Source organism: Styela clava, chromosome 12, assembly GCF_964204865.1.
Source record: "Styela clava chromosome 12, kaStyClav1.hap1.2, whole genome shotgun sequence".
Lineage (NCBI taxonomy): Eukaryota > Metazoa > Chordata > Ascidiacea > Stolidobranchia > Styelidae > Styela > Styela clava.
This window is the reverse complement of record NC_135261.1, coordinates 16,507,174-16,534,366: the sequence shown is the minus strand read 5'-3', so window position 1 is coordinate 16,534,366 and position 27,193 is coordinate 16,507,174. Positions and strand designations below refer to the sequence as shown.

Genomic DNA, 27,193 nt, shown 5'->3' with positions numbered 1-27,193 from the left:
ATAGGCACCAATATGATGACATAATATCACTGGTATGCGAAAAGCAAATGAAATAATAAAAGAGTTCAAACAAACCATCTCACCATCTTTTATAAAAGCAAATAATAATGTTATTTATAATGACTGTTTCATATTTGTGTGATTTTATATTATATTCATCCAAGCGTGGGACATTGATAAATTGAGCCCAATTAGTTTATCTAATATCAGCCCATACTTGTTTGAGTTTCAATTTTTGTAAGATCAAACACATTACATATTAGAAATTGTAAAACTTTAATAATTATGATCAAATTTTTTTTTACCCATCTTTTGCAATATATTTATATTCATTCAAAATACCTGAATGTATATAAATTTAATATGTTCATATTCATAATAACTTAATTTAGTCCTGGACTCCTAGTGAAGGTTTTTGGACATACAACTTCTATTCTATGTAATGGACTACTTCAATTTGGAATTTAACTGATATATTCAGTTATATCTATCCTTTTTTATTAAATGCTTATGATCACTGTTGCTTCAAAATTTAATTCTTGATTTTTTTCTTCCTCGTAAGACTATTTCATAAACTATTAATAACATAATTCAATCACAAATGAAATGTTAGTCATTTGTTAGTTGTATTTTGAAACACACACACTTTTTCATATAAAAAATAATAAATTATTTTTTTTTTACAATTTTACATAATTTTTCAGGCCATTGACACCCCCTGATGCAGAACACAATTATATATTGAAAGTTATGCATCTGGAAGGTTATGGAGAGGAAAGCTATGTGACTAAAGTAAGTTCCACTTTGGAATGCTCTTCGTTTCTTAGCTTTTATTTGTGTTTTGATGAAATTTTTTCGTACCTAATAACTAATGTGAAGTGATGAAAAATGGTCAAAATTGAACAATCTACTATTTCGGATATGTCCTAAAACTACCTTCGATTATGAATTATTTCTATTGTTCAACAATTAAACGCATGGTGGTAAATTTTTTCATGTTTTCGGCTTCCTATTTTTTACAGTTCCCAGAAATTAAATGCTTTCTTTGTCGTATTGTCAAAATTGCTTGGTTATTTTGTAAATAAAACTATACCAAATTATTCCTAAAATCAAGAATCTCAAGTATTAAACATAAATTGATTTAACTATCTGTTGTTTTTGACACCCTAGCTTTCATAGCTTTGGGCATAACCTTTTTCCTATTAGTTATTCTAAGTTTCATTGCGTCATTCGAACTGCAGTTCAAAATCTTTTATTAAATTGCCCTTTTATAAGAATGGGTATATGAAAGCAGATTGAATTTTAGGCTTGCATTATGTTTGATCATAGATTCACTGATTATAATCTTTTAATTGGTTAATATTTGTTTAGTATGTTACTTTTTAAATGTGTATGAACATACTTTATGAGTGCTTTTCCGAGTATACGTACACAACAGACTGATAGCGAAGAAAATATTAGTTAAGCAAACAAAAAAAGTGTCGTTCTCTCACATTTTTCGTACATCAATCACCAGACCGTAAACGCATTTTTGTGGTTGTTACCGCACACAGTTTTGCCTGCTCAGTCGAGCATGACCATTGAGGAATGATTTACAAAAGCCCACTTGTGCTGGCTCAAGAGCTCCTTGACAATTTCCTAGCACGCTTGTTTCATTATTCCATATATTTATGGAATGCAAATTGTGATTTATATTTATTGAATATAAATTTCTATCGGTTGGAAAAAGTATTTTTCAAATTTTTTTATTGGTAAATTTTTTTGTTTGTTTCCAGAATAATCATTTACATTGCACAAGAATACTTGTCCAGAGCCTTATGTAGAGTTTACATTAAATAAAACAACTTTTTGAACTTAAATTTCTATAGTAGCATCTATTGTCAGTAGTGTTTAACATGTGTTAAATTTACTTTTGTTTCAATACACGTAAAATTTTACTTATTTTTTTCCATGTTTGTGTGATATGCTATCAAAATGCATTATCAGGTGTATAAAAATATAATAATATTTCAATTTGATGAGTTTTTGATCATTTTAAATCCATCCCAAATTCTATGAGATTCTAATAAAAATTGATCTGAATGTTTTACACTGTTAAAATTCCTTCTGGCGGTCCCCACAGCAAGACCTGTCAATGCCACTTTGTGTGAAAATCATGGTTTGCAGATGGCATCTGTGTTTCTTGTGAATTTGATCTAATTCAGGTTTAATAGACTAGAAGTAAATTTTTATAATATACTCCGAAGTTTTACTGCTATTTAACATTCATGGCTTTACCTGGCTGTTAAATGAGCTTGGATTGGTCTTGAACGCCCAAATAGTCTACTCATAAAATCAAGTGTTATGTATATTTAGCGAATAGGAATGTCCAAAGAATTTGAATAAGATATATATTAAATTTAAATTGAAGAATTGAGTTACACTAAATATAGATTTAATATAAAATTTCGGGGTCACGAGACTTGACAAAAATCATTTTTAATAAATTTCGGTTGCTCGAAAAAAATAATCAATATTAAATAAGGTATAACCTGCCCAATATTTTCTTCTGACTGCGTAAAATTTCCTGAGAGTGTTAGACATTTTCCTGTTTTATACACCACATATTGTAAGTATTATAATTTACATCATTAGTTTATTATTATTATCTTCTAGGATTCGCAAAACGCAGATTACGAAATTGGTTGTTCATTTGTTGGGATTGTGACTCGTCACATTCTTCCTGCATCTGCAAATGAAGATGCAGAAAATAGTCAATCACCACAGTTTACATATGGAAAAATAACTTGGTATGAGTGGAATAATATTGATCATGTTCTCTGCAATAAATCTGCAATACAGTTAAACATGAGAAAAGATGATACAACATTACAGTTTCATATGGTGAGTTATTAATTAGAAATATACAAACTTTTAACCATAGATTAATATTAATTATTGGTGAGTATTTTTAAATCAAATGCAGGACAAAAACAAAGTTCTGCATACCTTCGAAAAAAACGGCATTCTGATTAAGGTCCTACAACATGGCATCGATATGTTTGTTAAAATTAATATGAATCATACAAATTGGAAAATATAATATAAAAAGTAAATTTTTGAATATTGGTATATTGAATATTTCAATTATAATTGGATAAAAATGTCCCAAATTACATTGCTTTTATTTTTGCTTTTTCAGCGATTTAGTTTTTATTAATATAAAATCAAAGTATGTAATCACACAGAAAAAATGTTTATTTGTTTTTTCACTCTGAACAAGGCCTTGTACCATCAGCCAATGATAACTATTAATATGTAAGGAGGTACTGTTTATGGAAAGACCTACTGCATTTATTTGAGTATGATGTGCACTCTGTATAATGTGCTGTATTACTTTTTGATTGAAAATTTGTGTAAATTTGTTCACTTTACTTAATTAACATTTACAGTATTATTTATTACTCTTTTATGTATAACATGCTCCCTTAATTTTTGATTGAAAATTAGTACAGAATTTTGCGCGTTATATTCAATTAAATAGAGTATATCTTTACGGTACGACATTGCCTATCGAAATAATTATGACATTCCCTATCGAAATAATTATACCCCGGATGAGGTGCATTGGATTTGAACCAGAATTTTTAACCTACGATGCCAACCAGTCAAGTTTAAATCTGGGTCATCATAATATTTGTTTGTTTTTTGTGAATTCAAAATCATATAGAAAGTAAGTTAGACCGATCATATATGTAAACCACCTTTGTAAATGAAAACATTAGATCACGCAAGGTGGGATTAGTTTATTCTAAGTGAATTAAGAGTCTTACAGTAACGTTTTGCCTGACCTAGACCAAATTTCTTCTGATATTATATGCATGCAATTGAAAAAAGCTGGCCATGATGGAACAAAACATTACAGAAATTTGTTTGTGTTTGTGTGCAGCAAGACTCTTGAATTACTCAGAATAGTTATATTCACTTTTGCCAGAGCATATTTGCACATACATAAATATTCATACGGATCCACTAACATAAAAGCACAGAAGAAGTATTTGGTCTTGAAGTACCCAATCGTTAGCATTAATTAATTTCTATGTAGTATTTTTAAATTGATTTTGACATCAATTACAGAATTCACGTTTTGTTTTGCAGGAAGATGTTGAAACAGCAAAATATGTTTGTAGAATGTTTGAACTGAGAAGAAAATTTTATTCATTAAATCGACAAACCAGCAAGTGAGTGACTTCGCTTTTTAACAATAATTTTTAGTAAACATTCAATTTCATTGATCAATTTTTGTTTCTAAAATGATTCATTGTGATCCATTAATGAATTGGAACTCAGTTGTCTTTATCTTGAATTGTTGAGTCTTTCTATATTACTCTTCTTTATTTCTGGTTTAGGCTCAGGTCTAATGTCAACCCAAGCTTAAGTAAATGGGGTAATCTGTATAAAATCCAAAAAACTTTTAAGTAGAATTCTTAAACAGTCTTGCATAGACAAAATTGTGAGTTTCAAGCGGATATTGAAATTTTAAAAACATCACAAAAAATAGGTGGTATTTAATTAAGTAAGCTCTTAATCTAATCATAGTTTGAAGCAACATTCAACATTTTCAATGAAAAGTTACCTGTACTAATTTTTAAAAAGTTACTGTAAGCCTTTTTGGTATGAAGCCTTCGAATTTAATAAAAAAATGATTGCTCGTATTAATCTACCATTATAAACATGAGCGCAAAAAATTCCTGGTAAGCTGGAACATTGCTGTTGTTTGTGGTTAATGTTACTTGCCCTAGGCTGCAGTAATAACTTTGTGCTAATTTACACAATAATGGAATTTGACATTCTCTCTTACGCTGCATTGTTTCTAAAAACATTTGACTATATAAGGATTTATGTTATAGCTGGTATTGCTTATCAGTTTGTATATTCATATAATGGTTTTCCACAAGGTCATAATGTGGTTACATCAGTATGTAACACCGCCTCCTTAAATGAAGGATATGTTATGTTGTGTGCTTTATAACAATATTGTGGTAACTTTTGCTGTGCAGAGACAAATTTATTTGCTTAATGAGTTTGTCGCAAGATTTTTCTTGGTGAAATTGGCTGTACATTCATATTTTATCACATCTTGATATGAAAGATTGATAAATCCCATTTTTGCTTGTACTGGTAAGATGTTTGTTTACCTCAAATGTTTTGTGCATGGGATGCATGATTTTTATGCAATCCTTATTTTCCTCTTTTACTACACACAAGGCCCTGTGAAATCCAATCATGCGTAAGGATCTACTATTTTTGCAAGAACCAGAATCTTTTCGATTTAATACCATTGCCGACCCAATTTATTACATCCTGAGTGATATGGTGGTTATAGAATCTGAACCACAGATTTGAAACCTGTAATGCCAGCATAGTGTAACGAAGGGGGATGCAACAGGTGACCCATGGGCCACGGTAAGCCATAAAGTGCGGCCCCTGTCGACATTCAGATTTTCCCCCCAGCAAGCATAAAATCCGACAGTTGATGTTTAAAAAGCTGCTTACGTTGGTAAAAACACATAATATTTATTGCCCTTGTGCCTTTATTACCGCAAGTCTAAGCAATGGCCGCATTCTCTTTTCTTGCCTTTCCTGCACGGAAAAACTAAATTTTATATGTGGCCCGGCTGGATTCCGAAGTTAGTTATATGGCCCATCGACAAAATATGTTACACAGCCCTGGACTAACTGCTTGGACATCGCACCCACGAAGGACAGTACACCAAACAAAAGTTGGTACTCCTGTAGTGTGCGATTTCTCCTATTTTAGTTATATTACGATTTCAGGGACTGTCTGTGTTAGCCAAGTTAATATTCCCCCTGTCCATAGGTTTTAGTCTCTTTATACAACTTGATGTAAAATAGGCGAACAAAATTAGTTACTTCCATATTGGTACACACGCTTCTGAAGCACCTAAAAGTTTACATGACCATGTTTTTAAAATATCCGAAATTATAATATATATTTTTAAATACGGAAAAGATATAAATAGCTTGATCTCATATCACATTAAACAGCGCGGTGCACAAAAATTGGGAAATCTTTTTTTGATTTAAATAACTTTTTTCTGAAACTTTATTAGTGGCTTTGATGCCTTTCTGTTTTGTAAACAGGCAGATGTATTGGCAATAAAATGACTTACTTTTAATAATAGGAATTTTTTAGAATAACAAACGCCTTTTGTTCATGTTTGTGGCATACTTTACAGTTGTCTTTCATTGTATGTTTTCTTGAAGATAAAATCTTTTATCACTTATCTATTACCAGATCGTCTGATTCCAGACTCAAACACAATAGCATATTATTGAGCGGGAAATTCTGTCTGGTTTTGTAGCCAAATAATTGAATTGCTGATTACGCATTTAGAATAGTAAATTTATGCTTCTGAACATACTTTTATAATGTGGTTCTCAATCTTTATTTTCTTGTGGCTAATTCGTTTTTAGGACATCCATACTTGAAATGCAAGTCAAATATAATTGTCACCTAGTGCAGCCCTATACAAAAACCTCTCACTTTGACATTTTGAGTAAATACTTGTTTTTTGCACCATACTGCTTTGCTGCACACACCTGTGTACACATTTTCAAAGTCATGTTTGCTCTTCATAAAGTATGTATCTCATCCATCAAACAAACCATAATTCATTTTGAAGGAAACCATTAGTGCCACGTTTATAACCCACTACACAGAATATTTATGTTGCTAATTATGGAGTACACATGCATAGCTTTTATCTTCCAATCATGGTCTTCAGCTAAGCTGTAATTCTGTAATGAATATTTACAGGACTTCAATTACGTAACATTTGCTCAGTTGCTGTATTTATATGGATGCTGCATTCTACCAGGAAAACACTGTAAATCAAATCGTTCTAGACCAGAAGTGTGCAACTTTAAATACAGGAGGGCAGCTTTATTTAACATAGGTTATCTAGTAGTTGCAGGCACAAAAATGCTGGCTATTGATCTCATAACATGGTTGTTCGCACAAGAAAGCTGTTATAGCATTCATTGTAAAGGTATAGGCATAGATAAATTGGTCTCATAGGCTTCGTTACAAAAAGGGATTGGAATTACTTGTACACACCAAATTGAAAACTCATTTTGCGGGCCACACATCATTCAAAATTGGCACTTCTCAGCATGCCGCATAAATTTCTTTTGAGGGTCGCATTTGGCCCGCGAGCCGCAGGTTGCACACCCCGGTTCTAGATGCATGTCGATGTGTAATAACTCTTACCCAATAATTTTTCTTAAATTCCTATTTTTGTTCAAACATAAAGCCATGAAATGATAGCAGTGTCAAATATTTTGACACAAAGGTCAAATGACTATCACAATGTCAACAAAATTGTACTGAATGTCGCCTGTAAATTATAAAAGGCCTGCAGAAATTGAATGTGAAATATTGGTCTCGTTCTAATAAAAATCAAAGCCTTCTATCAACTTCTTCCATTTTTAAGTGGAAAACAATTTATTCAGCTGTGTGCTTATTACAATCCCTGCAAATTGTAAAGTAAGTAAATTTGAATAGTTGAGATATCTTTGATAGTGTGTGATTGGATCAGAGAAAATCTTGCAGATAAATCTCAATTTGAACCCTACTCCTACTTACTTTTCATATCAATGTGAAATGTTATTTTTAGGTTGTATCAATATTTGGTAAAATGGCTTTATCTTATATTGAAAACTAATACGGTAGTAAATATCTGCTAGGTAATGCTCTGAAAGAATCATTTTTTATTTAATCATGTGATAATCTATCCCAAATCTGTATGTTTTCCCCTATTTTGTCCAAATATGGTATCATTTTATCACTATTCTATTGAAATTGTGGTTGAATGCCAATACGCCCACCTTTATGGAATTTTTAAAAAGAAAAGTTTAGAATTGATGAAATATTCCAACTAAAAACAAACAAAATGTATTTACTTTAACAATTACATCATCATTCACAATATTTATTTAAAGACGTACGCTTTATTAGCTTTATCAATATTGTTAGATAATACAAACACGCATGACGAACGTGGTTTCCATTAGAATTCAATTTATAAAAAAGATGATAAGGATACTCTAACATTCACAATCTTATGATGGACTGAAATATGCGTGATCAGTTTTTGTTGGTAATCTTGTAATCAGTTTACATGGTTACTTTTACTCTTAAATGTACTCTTAATAATAAGCATAAAACTCAATAAATACACACACCTTTGTTTGCCGTGTTAGCGATGATACATAGAAAATATATTTTATTTGAGATGATGCATCATATTATTCTGTAGTCAACTGGAAGATTTCATGTGTAATTTGAATGTTAAAATAATAGCAAGATGATCTAATTGTAAGATCATGGTGGTCCAAACCCAGGCCCACGGGCCGCATGTGGCCCGTAGCTTCATTATCTGTGGCCAGCGTCACATTTGCTGGAGGGTAATTGAAAATAGCATTTTGTGTTGTTTCATCATGAAAATAAACCAGGAAAATCTTTTGACATATAGTTACATCACTAATGTCACCGAATTGAGTAATTTTATAGCTAGCAGAGGCAACTAGCGAAGTTGAATGATGTGCTTGGCAGTCTAAATTGTTATCTGGCCTTCTATCTTTTTGGTCGGGAATATATGCTAACAATATAGGCATCATAGAAAATTAAAAATCGAATGCGGAATCTATTAGCCTAGGTATATCTATTATGCCTGATAATTACCATGTTTTAGCTTGATAAATGAAAAATAATGTCAATGTGTTTGCAACTTGTTCTGCACTGTTTACCCATTCGTGGTACTAGTGTGGCTGCAAATCGTGGATCATGAACAATGCAAAAATGATTTTGTGGCCCCCGAAGCTGACAACCTTGGACCACCCTGTGTTAGATCATTAACCTAATCGCGGTAGCCTCATAAATCAAATGTTTTTTTTTGATTATTATTTTATAGGCTCACTTTCTTTATCTAACATTATGTCTTTCCTCAACCTCAATAAACAGATTCTGTGTAACCTTTTGTAGGAATGTTTAAGATGGGATGAAATTAAGACAATCATTAATGATGTTTATGCGAATATTGTGTGCAGTATGTGATGCCACAATACAGGAATGCCTCTTTGTATAAGATTTGTACTTTTTGCAATGAAATGATGACTTACGATGATCCACCGTATGTCTCATATATATTTTAAATTAATTACACCTCATCATGAAAATACTGCAGAAAAAAGTTCTATAATTATAAACAAAGTAAATGTAACCATGCAGTAGGGGATCGGACCAAAGCCTAGTCAAGTTGCAGTTAACAAAGGCTTGAAGGCTTAGGGATATCATAACTCGTCAAACTAATATTCCCTTTGTTGTTGCTTGATCGAAGCCCCCTAAAGGAGCTACGGGCAAGGATCGTCCGAACTAACAATACCGTTTCCCTGCAAAGATATAAAGCCAATAGGGAAAATTTAATCTATCTTTGTTGTGGCTAGACTTAAGTATTGTCCGAGTCCAGACAATGCAATATGTTGCGAAATACATTCAATACTAAATTCTAGAATGAAGAATTAGTGATGAACCATTCATTACAATAATTAATAATGAAACAAGAATCCACTTGCTACTATATAAAAAGTTCTGTTTATATCTCCATATATAAATATATACAAGATGTTTTAACCCTTTTCTTAACCTATACTTTTTTGGCATGGATTTTGTGACTGACCTTACGGAAATCATGTTTTTCAAAGATATAGTTCTTTTATTATAAAATATTTCAAAATGTATTTTAAAATTCCAGAAAACTTCCTGTGGAAAATGGAGAAGAATCAGAAATACAGAGGAGGCCAACATTACGAAGAACTCAAGACACTGTAATTGTTCACTTTGTATATTTCTTTTATGTATCTATTGCTGGGAAGGCGAGGGCTGAAACCCAATAACCTCTTATATAGAATAAATTGTAATTTCCAATAATATTTTTTAAATTGGAAATTTGAATGCATTCTAAAATGGATTATGTTCAACGTAAAATATGTACAAGTCGAGGTATATTCAATAAGTTTTAATCAGAAAATGCAGCAGAGGGAGAGAAAATTTGCCCAATAGCATTGTGGTCCCCCACCAGCTTCTCCATGGCCCCCTTGGTGGGCCATGGCCCCCGGTTTGGAACCACTACTATAAGAATTCAGTTGCTTGGAATGATAATTTTTTTTATATGAAGTTATTTTGAATTGTTCTAAAAATCATAAATTAATATTAATATTAATTAAGGATTAGCCATTAGATTGATTGTATTACAGCCTGTACCTGAGATCAATAATGGCAATCCAAATAACGATCAACATTCTATCGACACATCACAGAGGCAGGCTGACTTTATTTCATCACAAGGTAAGTCATATAAAAAGATTTCTCTATCTAAGCTTGAATTTATTCCTTTCTAGAGTGTTTTATGTTTTTTGAAAAAGTCTCTGAACATCAGTTTTTGATAAATACTAAAGTATTTATTATCTTATTGCAAGATCCCTAATTTTACATATCTGCATTCCTATGTGGTTTAACCTTTGCGTACGAAGACGCATAAGAAACTATGTAAAATGTCAAATGTGTTCCACTTTTTTGAATTCCAGTTTTCAAATAATAATTGTGTGCATTAGTTGTTTAAATCAGGGCTTCTCAAACTTGGGGTCATGACCTGCAGGGGAGCTCCCAACAAATTTTAGGGGTTGCAACGAGGACACAAAGTATTATATTTATTGTACTTTTTGAGACTTTTGATTCGAAACACAATTATTAAAACTAGTGCAAAATATAAATCTCACGATTTCAAGAGAATACATCAGGGAAGTTGGGTTGCGGAAAATTTTATATATTGAAAGGGGTGTGAGCAAAAGGTTTAAAAAGCCTCGATTTAAATGAGAATTGTTCGCATTTTTCAGAAAACCTGCAGTCATATGCTCGTCAACAAGAAGCACAATATTACACATCTCAAACAAGTTTAGATCATGCTTATGTTTCTCAAACCAGTCTTAACAGAGTTCCTGGACTTCAACAAGATTATGGGTAGGTGAACTTTTGTGTATTTGTACAGTGAAACAGACTCTCTGTTGAAATTAAAAAATTTAGAGGACTCTTGTGTCAAAGTTTACATATATGTATGTAATAACCAGGCTTTATAAACCTGGCCGCTCCAAGTCGTCGCCTGGGCTCATAGCATCCATTTTGTGCCTTATTAACAAAAATGATCAGATGTGTCAGTCGTTACCAACTGCTTGCCCCAGGAAGTAACTATTTCCTACACCAGTGGGGCTAGGCAGTGTGGCGCATTGGTGCTAAGCGTTAGGAAAACGCTCGTCACCGCACCTCTGATTACCCTGTATGGGTTCGCACTTTGCAAATTCGAATTCCATGAAGGAATAATTATGTGCTGGATTGCTGGACTCCTCGCCGAGGCAGGGTAGTTCACGAAATTGCTGGCTGGCTACAGCTTTCCCACCATCAAGTCCATTCTTCCGATAACAAATAATTGGCTAATCTTATACATCAACCTGGACAAGAGGTCGTGGTTCACCATAATATGATTGAGCTATCTGGGGTAAATATGATATGTAAATCATATGCCAATTCCCTTGTCATTTATTAATCAAGATGTTCCATTGTCGTTTTACTCTTTTAAGGTTAAAAAATAATCATCAAGTAGGGGATCAGACAAAGCTTAAGTCGAGTTGCGGTCAACAAAAGCTTAGGGAGTTTATAAGTCATAAAACTCATAATCCCAATGTCATCACTTCATCACTTATCTGAGCCTCTAAAAGAGGCTACAGGTAAGGATCACCCAGACTAATGATAGGCCTTTTCTCGAAAATTTGGACCACATAGGCAGGATTTAATCTACCATTTATGGTGGGTGGACATATGGACCATAGAATAATTCATCACGAAATAGAGCTGGACTTGAATGTCTGGACTTTCAGCTTAAAGTAAAATTACTTTATAATTACCTAGTATATATAACTAGCATTTCTATGTTATTTAATAATGGGGAAGTGGATTTTACATTTTTGTAGTGTTCAAGAAGTCCTTTGACTCTGACTTTTTTTATTTAGGTATGCAAACGGATATATACCTAGTGGAAGCATGTATAGTTCACCAAGTATAAATTCACTTGGTCATTCTCAAACACAATTGAACCAAAGATCGCCAGCATCAAGGTAATTGGTTTTAAATGAGCATTATTCTGTCCGTTTAATGGTTCACTGGTACTCAAAATGTATTTGAGACTGTGTTATATGTTAAGCTGAATATATTATATATCATATGATATATTTATTTGGCAAATATTTGGCAGATAATGTATAAATAGACATAGTTACAGCTAAGATAATTTATAATTTAATTCTTTTCAAATAATTCTTTTTTGAACAATATATTCGATATTTCTCTCGGGTTCAAACCGCCTCACCGAATGTATTAAATTGGGTTTAGAATCCTGACCAGTCCTTTCAAAAACAGTGGCGAAATATATAAAGCTGTGTTAAGTTCCACCCCAGGTTGGACCTCAAATCATTTCGGAAGACACCGGAGTGTATAAAATTGGGTTTGAAACCCTGATCGGCCCTTCCAAAAACAGTGGCTGGGTTTGGTGTCCGCCCCAGGTTTACCCAAACCCTGAAAATAATGAAGCACTCAAAATTCCTGGTTTGAGATTGCGAAAACACGAAACCTGAGTTCAAAATTATTAGACCCGAATCGGACAATCTTGTGAAAACATCCTACAACAAAAATACAGTGCTCGAAATGGAAGTTTTTTTGATTGGATACTAATCTTAAATTTAAAATTTTTTAGCAACATGAGTTTAAGCTCAGATAGACATCTTGCTGGTAATGGTGTTCCAGTATATAGATGTACACCTGATTATGAACAAGCAGTGAGGCAGCGTAGAAGATACAGCAGTTATCTGGAAAATCAAGCTGTTGCAAGACAACATCAGCAAGCGGCCGCAGCTGGTATATAGATAAATATTTTTCAATATTTTTACTGGAAATGATAGTTATGTATTAATTTTCAAATGTTATACAATACCATTTTGGTGAAATAAAAATAAAAGATGATTTTTGTAATTCTATCATATACTAAGAAATAGGATAGGATTTCCATATTTATTCCAGGGAAGACGGATAAACACTATTTAAAATATGCCAAACCATAGTCTCTTATGCTGTTTTTACTAGATTATGTCTGGTATGCAAATAGTTAGTCAGTTATTTGTTCTTTGTGCACATACTTGATGGTTGTATAAAATTGTGAGCAGACCAGTTTACAAGTGAACCACTCTATGACAAGGTGTCCAATTCTCCTTTCACACATAATTATCCTCTATTGAAAACGAACCTGTGACCCCGCACAGGAGTAATCAGTGGTGCATAATATTTGAAATAACGTGCGGGTATTTCACTACTATTTCAAACTTGTATGGATGGTGAAGTATGTTGTAATTAACTGGCGATTATATAACCCCATCCTGACATAGATGAATTTCACAATCTGTCTTCTTGAAGTAATAAAAATGGTGCTGGCTTACGCTTATCATGTTATAGATATGACATGGGCAAACTTCGGCCGACAGGCCAAATCTGGCCCGTTCGGTAATTCATGCTGCCACAACCAAACTAAATTTGTGATTGTGATTAAATTAGTTTTGGCACGAGGATTATTGTTTTCCATTTGCTTTTGTAACACCATAAATATTGTTCATAAAATGTAACTTTTTACTTCCTACTTACATGGCCCGCCAGTCTAGGTTGGCAAAATTTGTGGTCCCAGGTCCAAAAACCTTGCTCACCCCTGTTATAGATATTCATCGTGTCTATTCAGTTCTTAAATACTGTGTGATATTATTTTACAGCGATTCAAGATGGATCTCTGAAACCCAGACCACACTCCATGATTTACTCTCAACAAGAGTTAATACAACAAGCAGCATTTCACGGCCCCCATTATGCTCTGTACCCACCTCATAATCCTCCTCTACATTACCATGCCGGTACACCGCAGAGAGTAGATTCTGCCACACACTTGCCAGCTTCTCAGACTCAGCTACATAGACAATTTGAATCATCTCATGAATCTTTGCCGCCTGTGCATGGTTTAATTTCGCAATCCACAAATCATCAAGCACAATATAACCCCCAGGAGGCCATGCAAATGCAAGATGTAAGGCTGCAAGGTGGAGCAGGTGCTGTACCAGGGAATGCTATACTTGCAGCAAGCACTCCGGAACTTGCCAATGCAGTACAACAGGTATGAACATTTTTGTTACTCCCGTAGTGTGTGTAACAGGTTAGGGTTAGGCCATAATTTTATTACAATTTTCCTTATTTCAGGTCTATTATGAGTTCAGGGACTGTCTGTGTTAGCCAACTAAATATAACCCTACCCATAAGTTTCAGTCCTTTCACACAACTTGACGTCAAGTAGGCGAACAAAATTGGTTACGGTACCTCCATATTGTTACACACACTTCTGGAACGCCCATTTTTTTTAATAACCGGATATTAAATCCTATTACAATTTTTTTTAAAACAGTTATTTCACTCCAAATAAGGCACTATGCAAGCAGCCTCTGATAGATAAGGAGCCATTATTTTAGAAGTATCGGAATCTTTGTAATGTGGTATTGCATACCCAATTTATCACACCCTGATCAAGGTGAAAGACATAGGTGGTCAGTGGTCCCCAAATCGTAGTCCGTGGGCCAATTACGGCTTGCGTAACGATTTAATATGGACCGCCGAACTTGAGTGAAATAATTTAACCCTTTCTTTTTATGTTCTAGATATCACCAATTGTCACATCATTATCACAGGTCAAGCACATTCTAATTCCTAACAATACAAATATACCATTATCTTGATTATACGTACCAGTACCTCTCCTGGCCACTGCTCTAAGCTAACACTTTCCAATCGTAGAGGAATTTTGCTTTGGGCGTTGTATTTGCTGTAGTTTTTCTAATATTCTTTAGTTCTATATTATTACTCCAATACTTATTCATGAACACATTAAAAATTACTTTAGCTGCGTATCTGGGATGCAGATTACATGTAATGTATCCTTTGTTTATGCAGGCGAAAGGTTATTCTGCTTCTGAAATGCAATTGCTGAGATATTACACAAAACCACCACCACCTTACCCTCGTAATAACAGTACAAGCACACCCGATTTAAGTGCCCATAGACACAGTGCTGTCTCCGCAAGCAGTCCCGATCTACACCAAGGGTACAGCGGAATACCGGGACAGCAGCGTTGGACAAATTTACATCCTGTACATCATGCAGCTTTAACAGAAGATGGTTATCAAGCGCTGGCCGAACATAATCAAGTATTATTTTTTGTACTGTATTTGTATTTCTAATTTTTGTACAAGAAGTGTACGATAGGATTTACATATTTATCCTCGGGAAGAGAAAAGTTGATAATATAGCTTAATCATATGGTGAACTACGACCTCTCGTCTGATTACTGGTCCATGTGGGGTATGGGATTACTTAGCCAGCAATTTTTGAAACCGCAAGAAGGGTATTGCAATATTTCTAAATTTCCTCATTTACTTTGTGTCCTTATATTTTATCATTGCTCTCCTACTTTTTCGTTAGATGCTTCAAGATGGCTTCCAGGCATCTGATCAAATGTCGGTTATCAGAGGTGTTTGCACAAGCGTTGAAGGTTTACATCATTCACAACAGGTAATATATAATTTATATTAACAAAATTTCATGACCACAGGATTTTACAAATAATAGATTTTAGTGATAGAAAGAAATTCAAAAGAATTTTTATTATTCACAATATGGAAATGTCTTCTTTTGGAAAATGGGATTTGAGGAAGATTTACATATATTTCCTGAGGGGGAAGGAAAACTGATACGACACCTCAATCATATGACAAACCATGGGATTATCTAGCCGTTACTTGTTTTCCAAACCATGGAATTGATGGTGGAGGAAGCCGTAACTGACCACCACCGTAATACGTTCCAAATACGTGAACCACCCTACGGCGGCGAGGAGTTAAGCACATAAAAAAGACTGTCCTCTTGCACATAACTATCCCCGCACAGTATTCAAACTCGCCAATTCACGCTGGGCTGGGTAATCTGAGGTGCAGTGGCATGTGTCACACCGCTGAGCGGATTGTGATTTTGGAAACATAATTTGTTCTTATAGTCAGAATAAATTACATACAAATTTAATCACTAAATTTCTGGTATTTTCTCAAAGTAAAATGCACTTAGTATAGCATCCAAATACATGTTTTTTCATATATTCTAAATTAATAGTTCTGAATTATTTATTCAGAATATGATGGAAATGAATGCAGCTGCTCAACAACAACAAAGAAAGCAAACACCTGAACAATCTGTAAGTTAAGATTATGTACATGGCAGCTTATTAATCATGAATGAAACTTAATGAGAACAAGTTTATATTCCACTGCTGTTTATTAGCTGTCATATAAAAATTCAATGTCATCCCTGTCTCATATTTTAAGTTAACGCAATCTCATTACCTAAGTGAAACTAATGAATAAGATAGCCGTTGATACATAATTAACTTTAATAACAATTTCCGTCGTATAATAACAAATTCTGCCAATAGTGCCCAATTAGAAAAACAGCCCTTCAACATTCAATATAAAAAAATTAAAATATAAAAATAAATTGCCCTCTACCCCGTAAACAATTGCTTAACGTATTTATTTTCAGTGTTCCTCCTATTTATTGTTCATCTGATAATAACAGTGGTACTTCGGGTGTCGCTGCTCGATAACCAGCGTTGGTTCCCCGTGACTTCCCTTCCCCAGTAAAACTGTGTACATTATCATTTTCTCTTATTTGTGCTCGTGATATTTATTTATTTTTTTACTGGTTGGAAAAAATAAACTTGACTGACATAAATCCAACAATATTTTATGCATTGGGGATCAAGTGAAATATGCAAGCTTTAATAAAAAATGAAGACACGCCCGAACATAGCTGGAATATTTTCCAACAATTTACTTACACCTATCTGAATTTTTATTTGTGTAAAGCAGGGATGTCGAAACACACAGAGTGACCTAATCATGTTTTATCTGGTGTCCAGCAAGTGATAAAAATTAATAATAAAACCGGCGTTGATTCAATTTAAAAATAACAAAACTCATGTCGGCTATGTGGCTGGTTGACCAGTTCATTGTTCATTATTCATTTTAAATATATGAACTTATTAGTACAGAAAACTAACGTGAATCATAGCCCAGCAAGCTTCTTGCACATGATTATCCACTACAGGGTAGAAAATCTATGAGCTTATGTAGGGTAATCAGCAGTGATATGACAAGTGTGTTTCTCATACTCAACATGTGTAGCAAATGGACTGTACATATTTTAATAAAACAATTTTCAAATATTTCAGGTACAAGCATATCTTCAGCAGTTATCACTCGAACAACATTCACAGCTTCCAACTCCACCACGGACGAAACAGCCAGGACAACAACATCCCCATGCCAGACATCACAGACCTGTGTCATACCCACCTCGACTGAACCACAACCATCCAGTGTTAACAGGGGTCGTAGAGCAAGAATTTTTGCCGCGAAATAGATTACCACCAGTACCACAACAGAATATTCCATTGTCACAATCTCAGACTAGTTCAAGTGCATCTACAGGTAAGATTATAGGGTTGGAATTTCATATTTAAAAAAGTTAGAATGTTGGCATTTTTTCAAATAGACATTCACTGTATAACTAATAATTATCAACACTTGTTTTACTGTCAGAATTTTCTGAATAGATTCAATGCGATGTACTAGAAATGACGAGCAACGACTCATTTTGGAAACTGCTGGGTGCATGAATAAGTTTATATTACAAGTTTTAGAAATTGTATTCACAATTGAGTATATTTCTCAACACAAGTCAACAATATAAATCTGTAAGAAATTTTTTAGAAATGCTGAATGAGAAACTCCGTCTAAACTTAACAATGTTGTAACAAACAAACTTAACAATTTCCATCCTAATGCGTCATGGAGGGAATTTACGAAATACTCTTATTTCAAAATTCATCTTTTTTTTTTTCAAAAATTCGTCGTTCTTTCAAACTTCAATATCATTATTACATTACAGTTGGTTCTCCATATGGATCACAACAGTATTTACCCCAACAACATGGCAGCCAAATAAGTCTACAACACATTCAACTTGCACCAGCAGCCCATCCTATTCTTACACAACATCCCAAGCCACAAAGAGCGGAAGTCTCCATCCATCCAGCTGGGTCCAACAGTAATTTACATTATCAGCATCCAACACAATTGCAACAGCATAACCAAGGTTTGTATTGAGTTTATTTTGCGGCGGTTGGGCACATAGTGCTGAGAGCGTTAGGAATACGCTTGCCGCAGCATCTCTGATTACCCTGCGTGGGTTCGCAGGTTGAATCCCACATGGGGATAGTTATGTGCAATGGATTGCTGGACTCCTCGCTGCCATAGAGTGGTTCACGTAACCGATGATCGGTTACGGCTGCCTCCACCATTAAGTCCATGCTTCCGAAAACTAATAACTGGCGAACTAATCCCATACTCCAGTGGTTCCCAAACTTTTTTTTTCGCGACCCCAATTTTCATAAAATCAAATCCTACAGATACTCGCGACCTCGCAACTAGAAATGTTGAGCAACTTCATAAATCAGTACCTTATATCAGTTTAATTACTTCAATGGGAACAATGTACCTGTATATTACATTTACTAATACTGGTACCTGCTGACCAGCTGAAAAGGTTAAGTATCACATGGAAGTTTTACTGAGCAATATTGGCGCCATTTGGACAATAAATGATCGAGTTTTTGCTGAAAAACCCGAAGTCACTTTTATGATGAAAGCATCGAGGCACTTTTACGGTACCTGCAGACCATTTAAATTCTGTATTCACTTGTGTGCGCATGTTTGACAGAAATTAGGCGACCCCGGAAAATCTTCGCGACCCACAGTTACGGAACCACTGCCATACCCGACATGTACTGGTATATTGGCTGGTAATAAGTGCTAATTTAAATTCAATTTTGTTTACCTGTTATTTACATTGCAGTGAATCAAATTGATGATCAAAACGGAGAATATTCAGATGATCCAGATGCATATGAAGTTTCAACAATAGTAAGAACATTTTATTTGTATGGTTCTTAATCAATCTTCACTTTGTTAAAATTAAGACTATTTCCAGTGGTCATATTTAGTAGCAAAAATTTGGAAAGGTTGTCTAAATTTTTTTCAACTTGGTTTTGGGAGTTTCAGGTAATTAGTTTTTTAGTAGTCAACTAGAAGTCTGAAGTTGGATCTGGTCCAGCTGAAGTCTTATTTAGAAAGGCTCACAGTCTGCAATCTTTTTCAAGATGGATTTATTTTTTCTTGTTATTTTATAGGAAAATGAGCAAGAATTTGGAACAATACCTCATCACTCACAAATGGCATCAAATGTTACGATGGTTGTTCATAGCAGTGCGAGTGAAGCCAGTAGCAGTGATGATGAAATTTATTCTTCCGATGATGACGGTCAACAATATAAACCAAAGACAGATTACCGACATGGTATGCTTTACTATTTTTCTTTTTCGAAGTACCAGTATGTCTATCCTAGCATATAAACCGTGTTTGAAACTCAAAAAAAGTTTTAAACTAAGGGGTTGACTTATAACTCTGATCGCATTAAAAATATGGCACATACAAGCATAACGTTACCATTATTAATAAAAGTAAAACATAACATTTATGGTTATCATTTTCATTAATTCTCTTCTGCAACCATTTGCTGTGATAGGGGCTTACGGAGTGTTACATTTTGTAGTGCCTGCTTATATGCGAATTTTTATAAATTCACTGTTTTGGGGCCGATTTTTGGGGGTCTGCCCATATGCGAGAATATATGGTTTATGTTTTTATTCAAATGATTTCGTATTCTGCTTTGTTATTTCAATATCAGAAATTTCAAATGATGCTTTTTCTCAATAAAATCTTGATAAATCACATAAATAATGATTATACTGAAATGGAAACTACTCAGAACAAGTTAGTTTTGATGAAATGAATTCTAAAAATAGATCTTTTTTGAATACCTATAGAATTCAACTTCAACTCATCACCATTTAAAACACTTTTACATTAAGAATGTAATCATTTTGTTTAGTGCCTTTAACAACCATAGATGGATGGCACAGAGAAATACCAACAGAGATGTACGTTCCGCCAAAACCAAAACCAGATATGCAACAGTTTGTGCCCAATGAGGAGGATTCTCATGTGAGTTCAATTATTTCATTTTATTGGTAATTTTGTAATATGAATTGTGACTCAACTATGTCTGTTCCTCATTGTTTGCTCATGGAAGTCTGGAGCTCACTCATATTGTTAGATCAGGGGTGGGCAAGATTTTGGATTTGGCACGAGGGCCGTAATTTGCCCATGTCAGTATTAGATAGATGTTATGCAATAATCCAGAAGATCTTCATCTCTAGGTGACAACATTGTTTAGAGTGGAACTTCGCATCACTGAGTAATTCTCATAGTAATTACCGAGTGTTTTAATATTTGGTTATAAATTCCGCTAGCCTATGCTTCTGGAAACAATATTATTCCCTATACCGAACCACAGCTCATTGTGCAGTTACCAGTTCATGTCTTGAATCAGTGGTTTCATGAACCATCTCTTGAGTCTGGCAATTTTTTCACACATATTATTCTTCATGGGATTCAAGCTGAAACCTGTGTAGGGTAATCCAACGCTAAGCACAATGTGCCGATTGTCGAGCTAACATGAAAAATATTTCTTCTCGTATTTCAGGAGATGAGACTTCCACCTCCTTACCCAGAAGACCAAAACCCCCTTTCCAGTCCCATACCACCCATTCCGATCATAGGCACTGAGGACCATGACCCACCTAAAAGTTATCGAAAGCCGGACATGATGGAAAGTTTTGACGAGGGTGATATGGCACGAGTTTCTGTTTTCCCTCACCCCCACCCTTCACCTCTGCCCCATTCTCCCAAACTCAGTAATACAAATCCTTTTTATACCCCAAATATGAACTCAAATAACCCATTTTACGAGCAAAGTGTTGAAAATGGTGGAAATCTGGATGTGATTAAACATGATGTTGATTTTGAAGATTTTCACAGAAAAAATTCAACTGTTACTGCAAACCAAAAGGAAGCAACTAGTTTGTTTGCAGATGCTAGCAGGTAACGAAAGGAATTTCAATTGAGTTTTTCTAACTTATAATTGATGTGGTAGTATACAGGAAGCACAAGGTATGAGAAAAAAAAATACTCTCTATGATCTTCATTCATTTAAAAAACAGAGCGATTCCCAAATATATGGACACAAAGTAGTTTATCGTACCTATCATGTGTTACCGGTATCAAATACCCGCCAACTTTAAGGCCGCACGATTTCGCAAAATCAAAATGGAAGACTGTTCTAAAATAAATCATATTTTAAAACACACCACCATTGTCACTTCCGAAACAACTTTCTCATTAGGATATATTTATTTTTAGGCTTTGACCGTTCACAGTAAAATAACAATACTATTTACTTTCTTATTAGTAATATCAATAGATAATATTTTCATTGAAAATACTGACATTTTCTTCTCATTGGCACATTTGTGTTGTAAGAATTGCCTGTTTGTACAATAGTGATGAGTATATATGTGAAGTTTTTGTTAGTTATCAATGGTTTTATACTGGTAACTCGCTCTGCTGTATGCTACTAGCTCTCAAATCCCTACATTCTATTTTTAGTATTAATTAACTACTTACGGTAATTATTGGTTGTTCAATATGACTTCTGTATACTTTAGTGGTGACTTGAGGCAAGCAAGACGTAGTACAAGGAAAAATATGCCGCTGAAATTATCAACAACTAGCTCCGATATGAATGATCTCGCAACTTCAGCTGGTGCTCCTGATGAAAGGGTAAGCAATATTTATAGTCAGCTAAAGTGTGGAATTTAAAATCGAAGTTTTAAAATAGGATTGAGGGTTTAGTATTTTGAATATATAGTCATCCTTTTCTATTTCGTTCTTGTTTGCAAATATAAGGAATATAATATTGTCTACCAAAAACTTTTAACCGGCTGTAGTTGGTAATTTTGATAAAATTCCATTTGGTCTCTGTTTGAAATAATGTTACATTTTTTTTTTGTTCGAATTTGAAATTTTCGAAAATCATGCAAACATGGCTTTGCTGATAAATGATATATCATATGCGTATTACTTGGGTTTTAATGGCTATGAAGCTGATTGTTTGACTGAAAGATTTAGGTATTTTCAAACTATTTTAACTCCCGACTTAGCAGTGCCTGCTTGTACAGAGCTTTGTTCAAAAGGGCAGAGGGCGTTGCAATACTTTGATAAAAAATATATCATATTTATTTCAGTAAAACACGAACTCTGTATATTGCGCTCTATTAATTTTTGAATGAAACGGGTATAATATTTTGTAACCCTAACCCAAAACGTATATATAATATAAGCGAGGCAACGCTCAGACAATGGACGCCATCTTGTGCCTATTGTTCTCGGCAATTTAACACGGCGCCTTATGAGAAGTTCCAACACAATTATTGAAACATACCTATTATTTTCACTAATATTTTAGGTGGAAAAATTTTGAGGGTCGCGTTTTGAAGTAGAATCTTAGCCGAACATGCTTATATCCATGTTCGATGTTGGCCAAATTACATTTCTAGTACATTAAATTGTCTTTGAAGACAAGTATACCGGTTCCGAGTTGCTTCCGAAGTAAATTGGCCATTCTAATTGTCATAATTAACCATTTGACAATGGCGTTCCTTATGCCGTCACAGATGAAAAGTTGTATTTATTCGTCGAAATTACCGGCCGACCCAACTTTGCTTCAATGGCCTTTTCTATTTTCTGGTTAACATTTTTCGTCTGTCAAGCTCCATAATGCCCTACTGCTCAGCTCCAAGCTGCGCTAGAAGAACAAATGACCTTGTAGGATTGTTGCGGAGACATTTTACTGCCTCAAATTAGAGTATCACTATAAAATCTTTGAAAAAATGACCAAAAATGGTTCTACGCTATGTTTGGGGTCAAATTTAACGCATTATATAGTTTTTTATTCTTAATTGCGTTATATATTTAGATAGCATATATCCTAAAGTTCAAAATCCACCCTTCAGTTTCATTCTAGCCCTTATAACAGCGGACTTATTCGATTCGGTACAACAACACGACGAAAATTTCCCTTAAGACTCCATTGTTTCGCGTTTCCGAAATATGGCACAAGATGGCGTCCATGAACTTGTTTAACATTAGGCAAGTTGGTTGCCGGCCGTTGCCCTAACCCATGTATAACACCCACACTTAAATTAACACTATTGAAAATTAGTACAAAATTATGCGCATTATACTCGAATAAATACAGTAATAGTACTGAGTACCTCATTTAAATACTAATACATTCTACACATACAGGTTCTTCAGTTGGAGAAGCAGGTGGAAGATGGACAAGTATTGACTGAATATGAAAAAATCCAAAGAAAACGAACAACAAACGAGGCATTGTCTGGAGATTTATCTGGTCAAAGAGATCGTGTTAAAAGTGTGTTGCCATATTCTGATAACCGAATCTTGATTTCAAAAACAGCAGGAAACAATGATGGATATATTAATGCTTCTATGTTAGAGGTATGTATTAGACCAGTGGATCCAACCTTTTATGGCTCCTGGACCCCTATCTGGAGGCTTTTATCACTCATGGGCCCCCCTGTTCATCATTCCAGTGGTATTTATTGTGCTATTTTGTTCAAACAATTCATGCTCAACAAAGTGAAAACATCCTGTGAAATAACCTTATCAAGCAAATGTAACTAGTTTTTTTTTGTTAAGTGAAAAGTTAAATTAGTTGCGCCTAGCAATGTGCCCACTGCTCTGTGGCCATTTGGGGGGCCACAGGCTCCCAGTTGGGGGCCGCTGTATTAGACATTGGAATGAGTTGATACAAACTGAACATTTGATCAGTTCACTCCATAGCTTTTTAAAAACACTGGTCATTGCTTTATCATTATCAGAATTTAATATGTAGCAAATTTTATAATCACATTTTAATTATTTGCATTGAGTTAAAAGTTTTGAATTAGATTAGTAACTAGCAATTCATTCCTCACTTAAAAGTATAGACATTTTATTTCTGTTTGCTAAAATATATAAATATAGCCTATCTATAGAAAAAAAAGAACTTTTTATAACGTTTACGTCTTTTGCTCTGTACATTGCCCCGTACATGTAGCCAAGGATATCTAACGATATGTAAGTACCTATTATTTATTTGGAAGAACTGATATATTTCTGCTTTGGCATTACTTACCCAATTTATTACACATTTTCAGACTTATTTTCATTACGAAGTGAATAAACGTAACAAATTCTCAATTGTAAGATGTTTGAAGTGTGATAGTAAAACTGGTGCTGCACGCCAGTGAGAACCGTAAATCTCAGTAAAAAATTATGAAATGCATTTACAATTCTCCATGTACCTATCTTACTTTCTGTTAGAATTTAGTGTATTTTGTGTGTGCGCGATGGCCTAGTGGTTAAAGCGTCGCACTCAACTATGTTGGCATCTTAGGTTACACATCTCGGGTTCAAATCCTATGCCAGACACCTCACGCAGGGTTTAATAAATCGGGTAACCAATGCCAAACACGAAAGATTCTGTCCTTTTCAATAGAGAGTAGCTCCTCACATATTGTTAGATATTAGTGACTCCGTATATTGTGTATACTGCCTTGTTCAGAGCAGACAGCATGAATAAGTGTACCATAGTGAAAAAATTGTTCAAACAAAAATTCTCAATTTTTATTTTTGAAAGGTGGAAGTTGCAGATCAAAAGTGGAGTTATATTGCATGCCAAAGTCCACTTGACGATTTTCTTCATGAATTTTGGGAAATGATCTGGGACCAAAGAGTTAATATTATTGCAATGATATCAAAGGAAATTGTAAGTCAAATGCTTTATACTTTCATGATTATTAACTATAATAAAGTTTTACACAACTCTTAGAAGTTAGGGGCTACTGTTCTTCTATACTTATAAACCGTGTATCGAGTCTGGCTTCGATCTCCCATAAAGTTAAGACCTAAATCTAGTCAAGTCCCTGGATCTAGTTTGCAATGTTCCCAGAACTGCTATTACCAATGCCTCATTCTCTGCCAAGAAAATTAAATTTGAAAAATATTCAATCAACATATACGAATTTTTTTATATATATTTTTGCTTTTTTCTCTAATTGTAATTAGTCTGTGTACCTGATCCTTTTATGTTGTAACCGCAACCACAGAATGAATCACACTGCGGTGATGTTTTTACACTAATATACACTTAATTTTAAATTGTCAGGAGGATGGTAGAGTTAGGTGTGGAAGATACTGGCCAGAGCAAGTTGGTGATCCAAGCGCATTATTGTTTGGAGATTATAGAGTGTCATGTGAAATTGTCAGCGAATATTCACAAGTATGTAAAGTTTGCAAAACAAAAATTAGAGTAATTTAGTAGTATTTTCATGATTATTTGATTCCCTATGTTAAGTTTTAAGGCTACTTTTTGAATGCCCAATCTTTGTTTCTGAGCACAATAGAGAAGTTTATGCACATAAATGCTGCAGGAACTGGTGCTAATATTGATACTAAAATATTAGTTCCATTGACGTCTGTCAGCCACCACATTGAGCATTTATATATTTAATTTTTAAGGGATATGCCAATGATAGGAGTCCCCCAACACAGAGTCTTGCGTTAAGTCGAGTTACGGGTTCACAGAGTCTCCAGATCAGTTTGTATTCAAGCCAATCACTGAGATATGTCTGTTGAATACGAGCCTGAGTGTTTTTTTTAGATGACTCACGTCACTTTTTCCAAACTCGAGTCGAGTCAATGATATCTCATTTTTCAGTCACAAACAACTGATAGGACTGAAGATGATAATAATGATGAAGACCTCACACGACCTCGATCTGGTTCAACAGCTTGTGAAAATTTAGTCACAAGTCGTCTTGTGCTGCAAAAAGCTGGAACAACTGAATGCAGGAAAATTTGGCATTTGCAATATGTTGGATGGCCAGATTCTGGAGCACCAAAGGAGGCAACAGATTTTCTAGGTGAGTGGTACAATAGGTATTTCCTCAACCCTGGACTACAAAATAATTATTTTTAGACCTTATCATTGCAAAATTTTCATGTTTATTTTGTGTTTTTGTGAGATAGCTCACAAACTGGTTTATTTGTTTTAAAATTATAATTTTTATTAAGAATCTTCATCCGCCATCCATTTAAGATTACTGATATCAAATTTTAGCCCAATCTATAGCAGAACAATTTTTGATTACTGAAACTTAAACTCTCCCCAGAAGACAAAATAGTCATCTAGTTATTTAATTTATACATTCTGGAATCGCAACTAGAGAAGTTAACGAATAACAAGTACTTAGTATTATCACAAAAATGAGCTAATGTTTACCATGTCTGAAAATATATGGAAAAGTGTTTGAGTGGCTGCTAAAATTTCATTTCTTGCATGAAATTTCTGATTAGACGATGTTATGGAAATATACAAGGAAATCTATGCATGGGGAAACATACAACGTGAAAAAACATGAAAATGAGGAAAATTTATTTAACACCTGAAATTCGGTTCGTTTAAGGTTGTACCCAATAGTTTCAGTAATCTTGGACACTTTACACAGAAGTTATATAGAATGGGAGGCGACATATTTCTTCTAACAACCACTGTCAAAAGTAAATTTATTACCATCCTCGCAACAAATTTCTTATTATTTAGCATTTATGGAAGAGTTGGAGTCTGTTAGAAGGTTGGCAGAAGACACATTATCAGAAGATGAGCCAATTCCTCCTATTGTCGTCCACTGTGCTTCAGGTGCAGGAAGAACTGGTGTTGTAATATTAAGTGATCTAATGAGACACAGTCTTGAACATAATAAAGTATGTCTTTTTTTGTTTTTTTTGAGATTTGTTAACGGAATACACTTTATTTTTGAAAGCAGTAGATATTTTATTACATATTTTCATGCTGCTGAACAT

General features: G+C 34.2%; 1 protein-coding gene and 1 non-coding gene across 2 annotated transcripts in view; one reads left to right on the top strand and one right to left on the bottom strand.

The window, feature by feature from the left end:
• The window catches only part of LOC120329198 (tyrosine-protein phosphatase non-receptor type 14-like), a 37,572-nt gene that overhangs the window by 8,671 nt on the left and 1,708 nt on the right, over positions 1–27,193 (top strand). The window contains exons 7-30 of the mRNA XM_039395737.2: positions 705–792; positions 2,656–2,883; positions 4,138–4,220; positions 9,816–9,888; positions 10,318–10,408; positions 10,957–11,080; positions 12,124–12,228; positions 12,864–13,024; positions 13,924–14,318; positions 15,146–15,400; positions 15,675–15,764; positions 16,378–16,440; positions 17,476–17,734; positions 18,195–18,401; positions 19,161–19,228; positions 19,495–19,660; positions 20,256–20,368; positions 20,910–21,307; positions 21,931–22,045; positions 23,573–23,785; positions 24,969–25,097; positions 25,497–25,610; positions 26,049–26,253; positions 26,934–27,094. Coding sequence (XP_039251671.2) covers positions 705–792; positions 2,656–2,883; positions 4,138–4,220; positions 9,816–9,888; positions 10,318–10,408; positions 10,957–11,080; positions 12,124–12,228; positions 12,864–13,024; positions 13,924–14,318; positions 15,146–15,400; positions 15,675–15,764; positions 16,378–16,440; positions 17,476–17,734; positions 18,195–18,401; positions 19,161–19,228; positions 19,495–19,660; positions 20,256–20,368; positions 20,910–21,307; positions 21,931–22,045; positions 23,573–23,785; positions 24,969–25,097; positions 25,497–25,610; positions 26,049–26,253; positions 26,934–27,094 — 3,904 coding nt within the window. The remainder of the gene's footprint in view (positions 1–704; positions 793–2,655; positions 2,884–4,137; positions 4,221–9,815; positions 9,889–10,317; positions 10,409–10,956; positions 11,081–12,123; positions 12,229–12,863; positions 13,025–13,923; positions 14,319–15,145; positions 15,401–15,674; positions 15,765–16,377; positions 16,441–17,475; positions 17,735–18,194; positions 18,402–19,160; positions 19,229–19,494; positions 19,661–20,255; positions 20,369–20,909; positions 21,308–21,930; positions 22,046–23,572; positions 23,786–24,968; positions 25,098–25,496; positions 25,611–26,048; positions 26,254–26,933; positions 27,095–27,193) is intronic.
• LOC120330528 (U8 small nucleolar RNA) lies at positions 11,721–11,864 on the bottom strand. The gene has a single exon (XR_005567857.2). It is a non-coding gene; the product is annotated as a U8 small nucleolar RNA (small nucleolar RNA).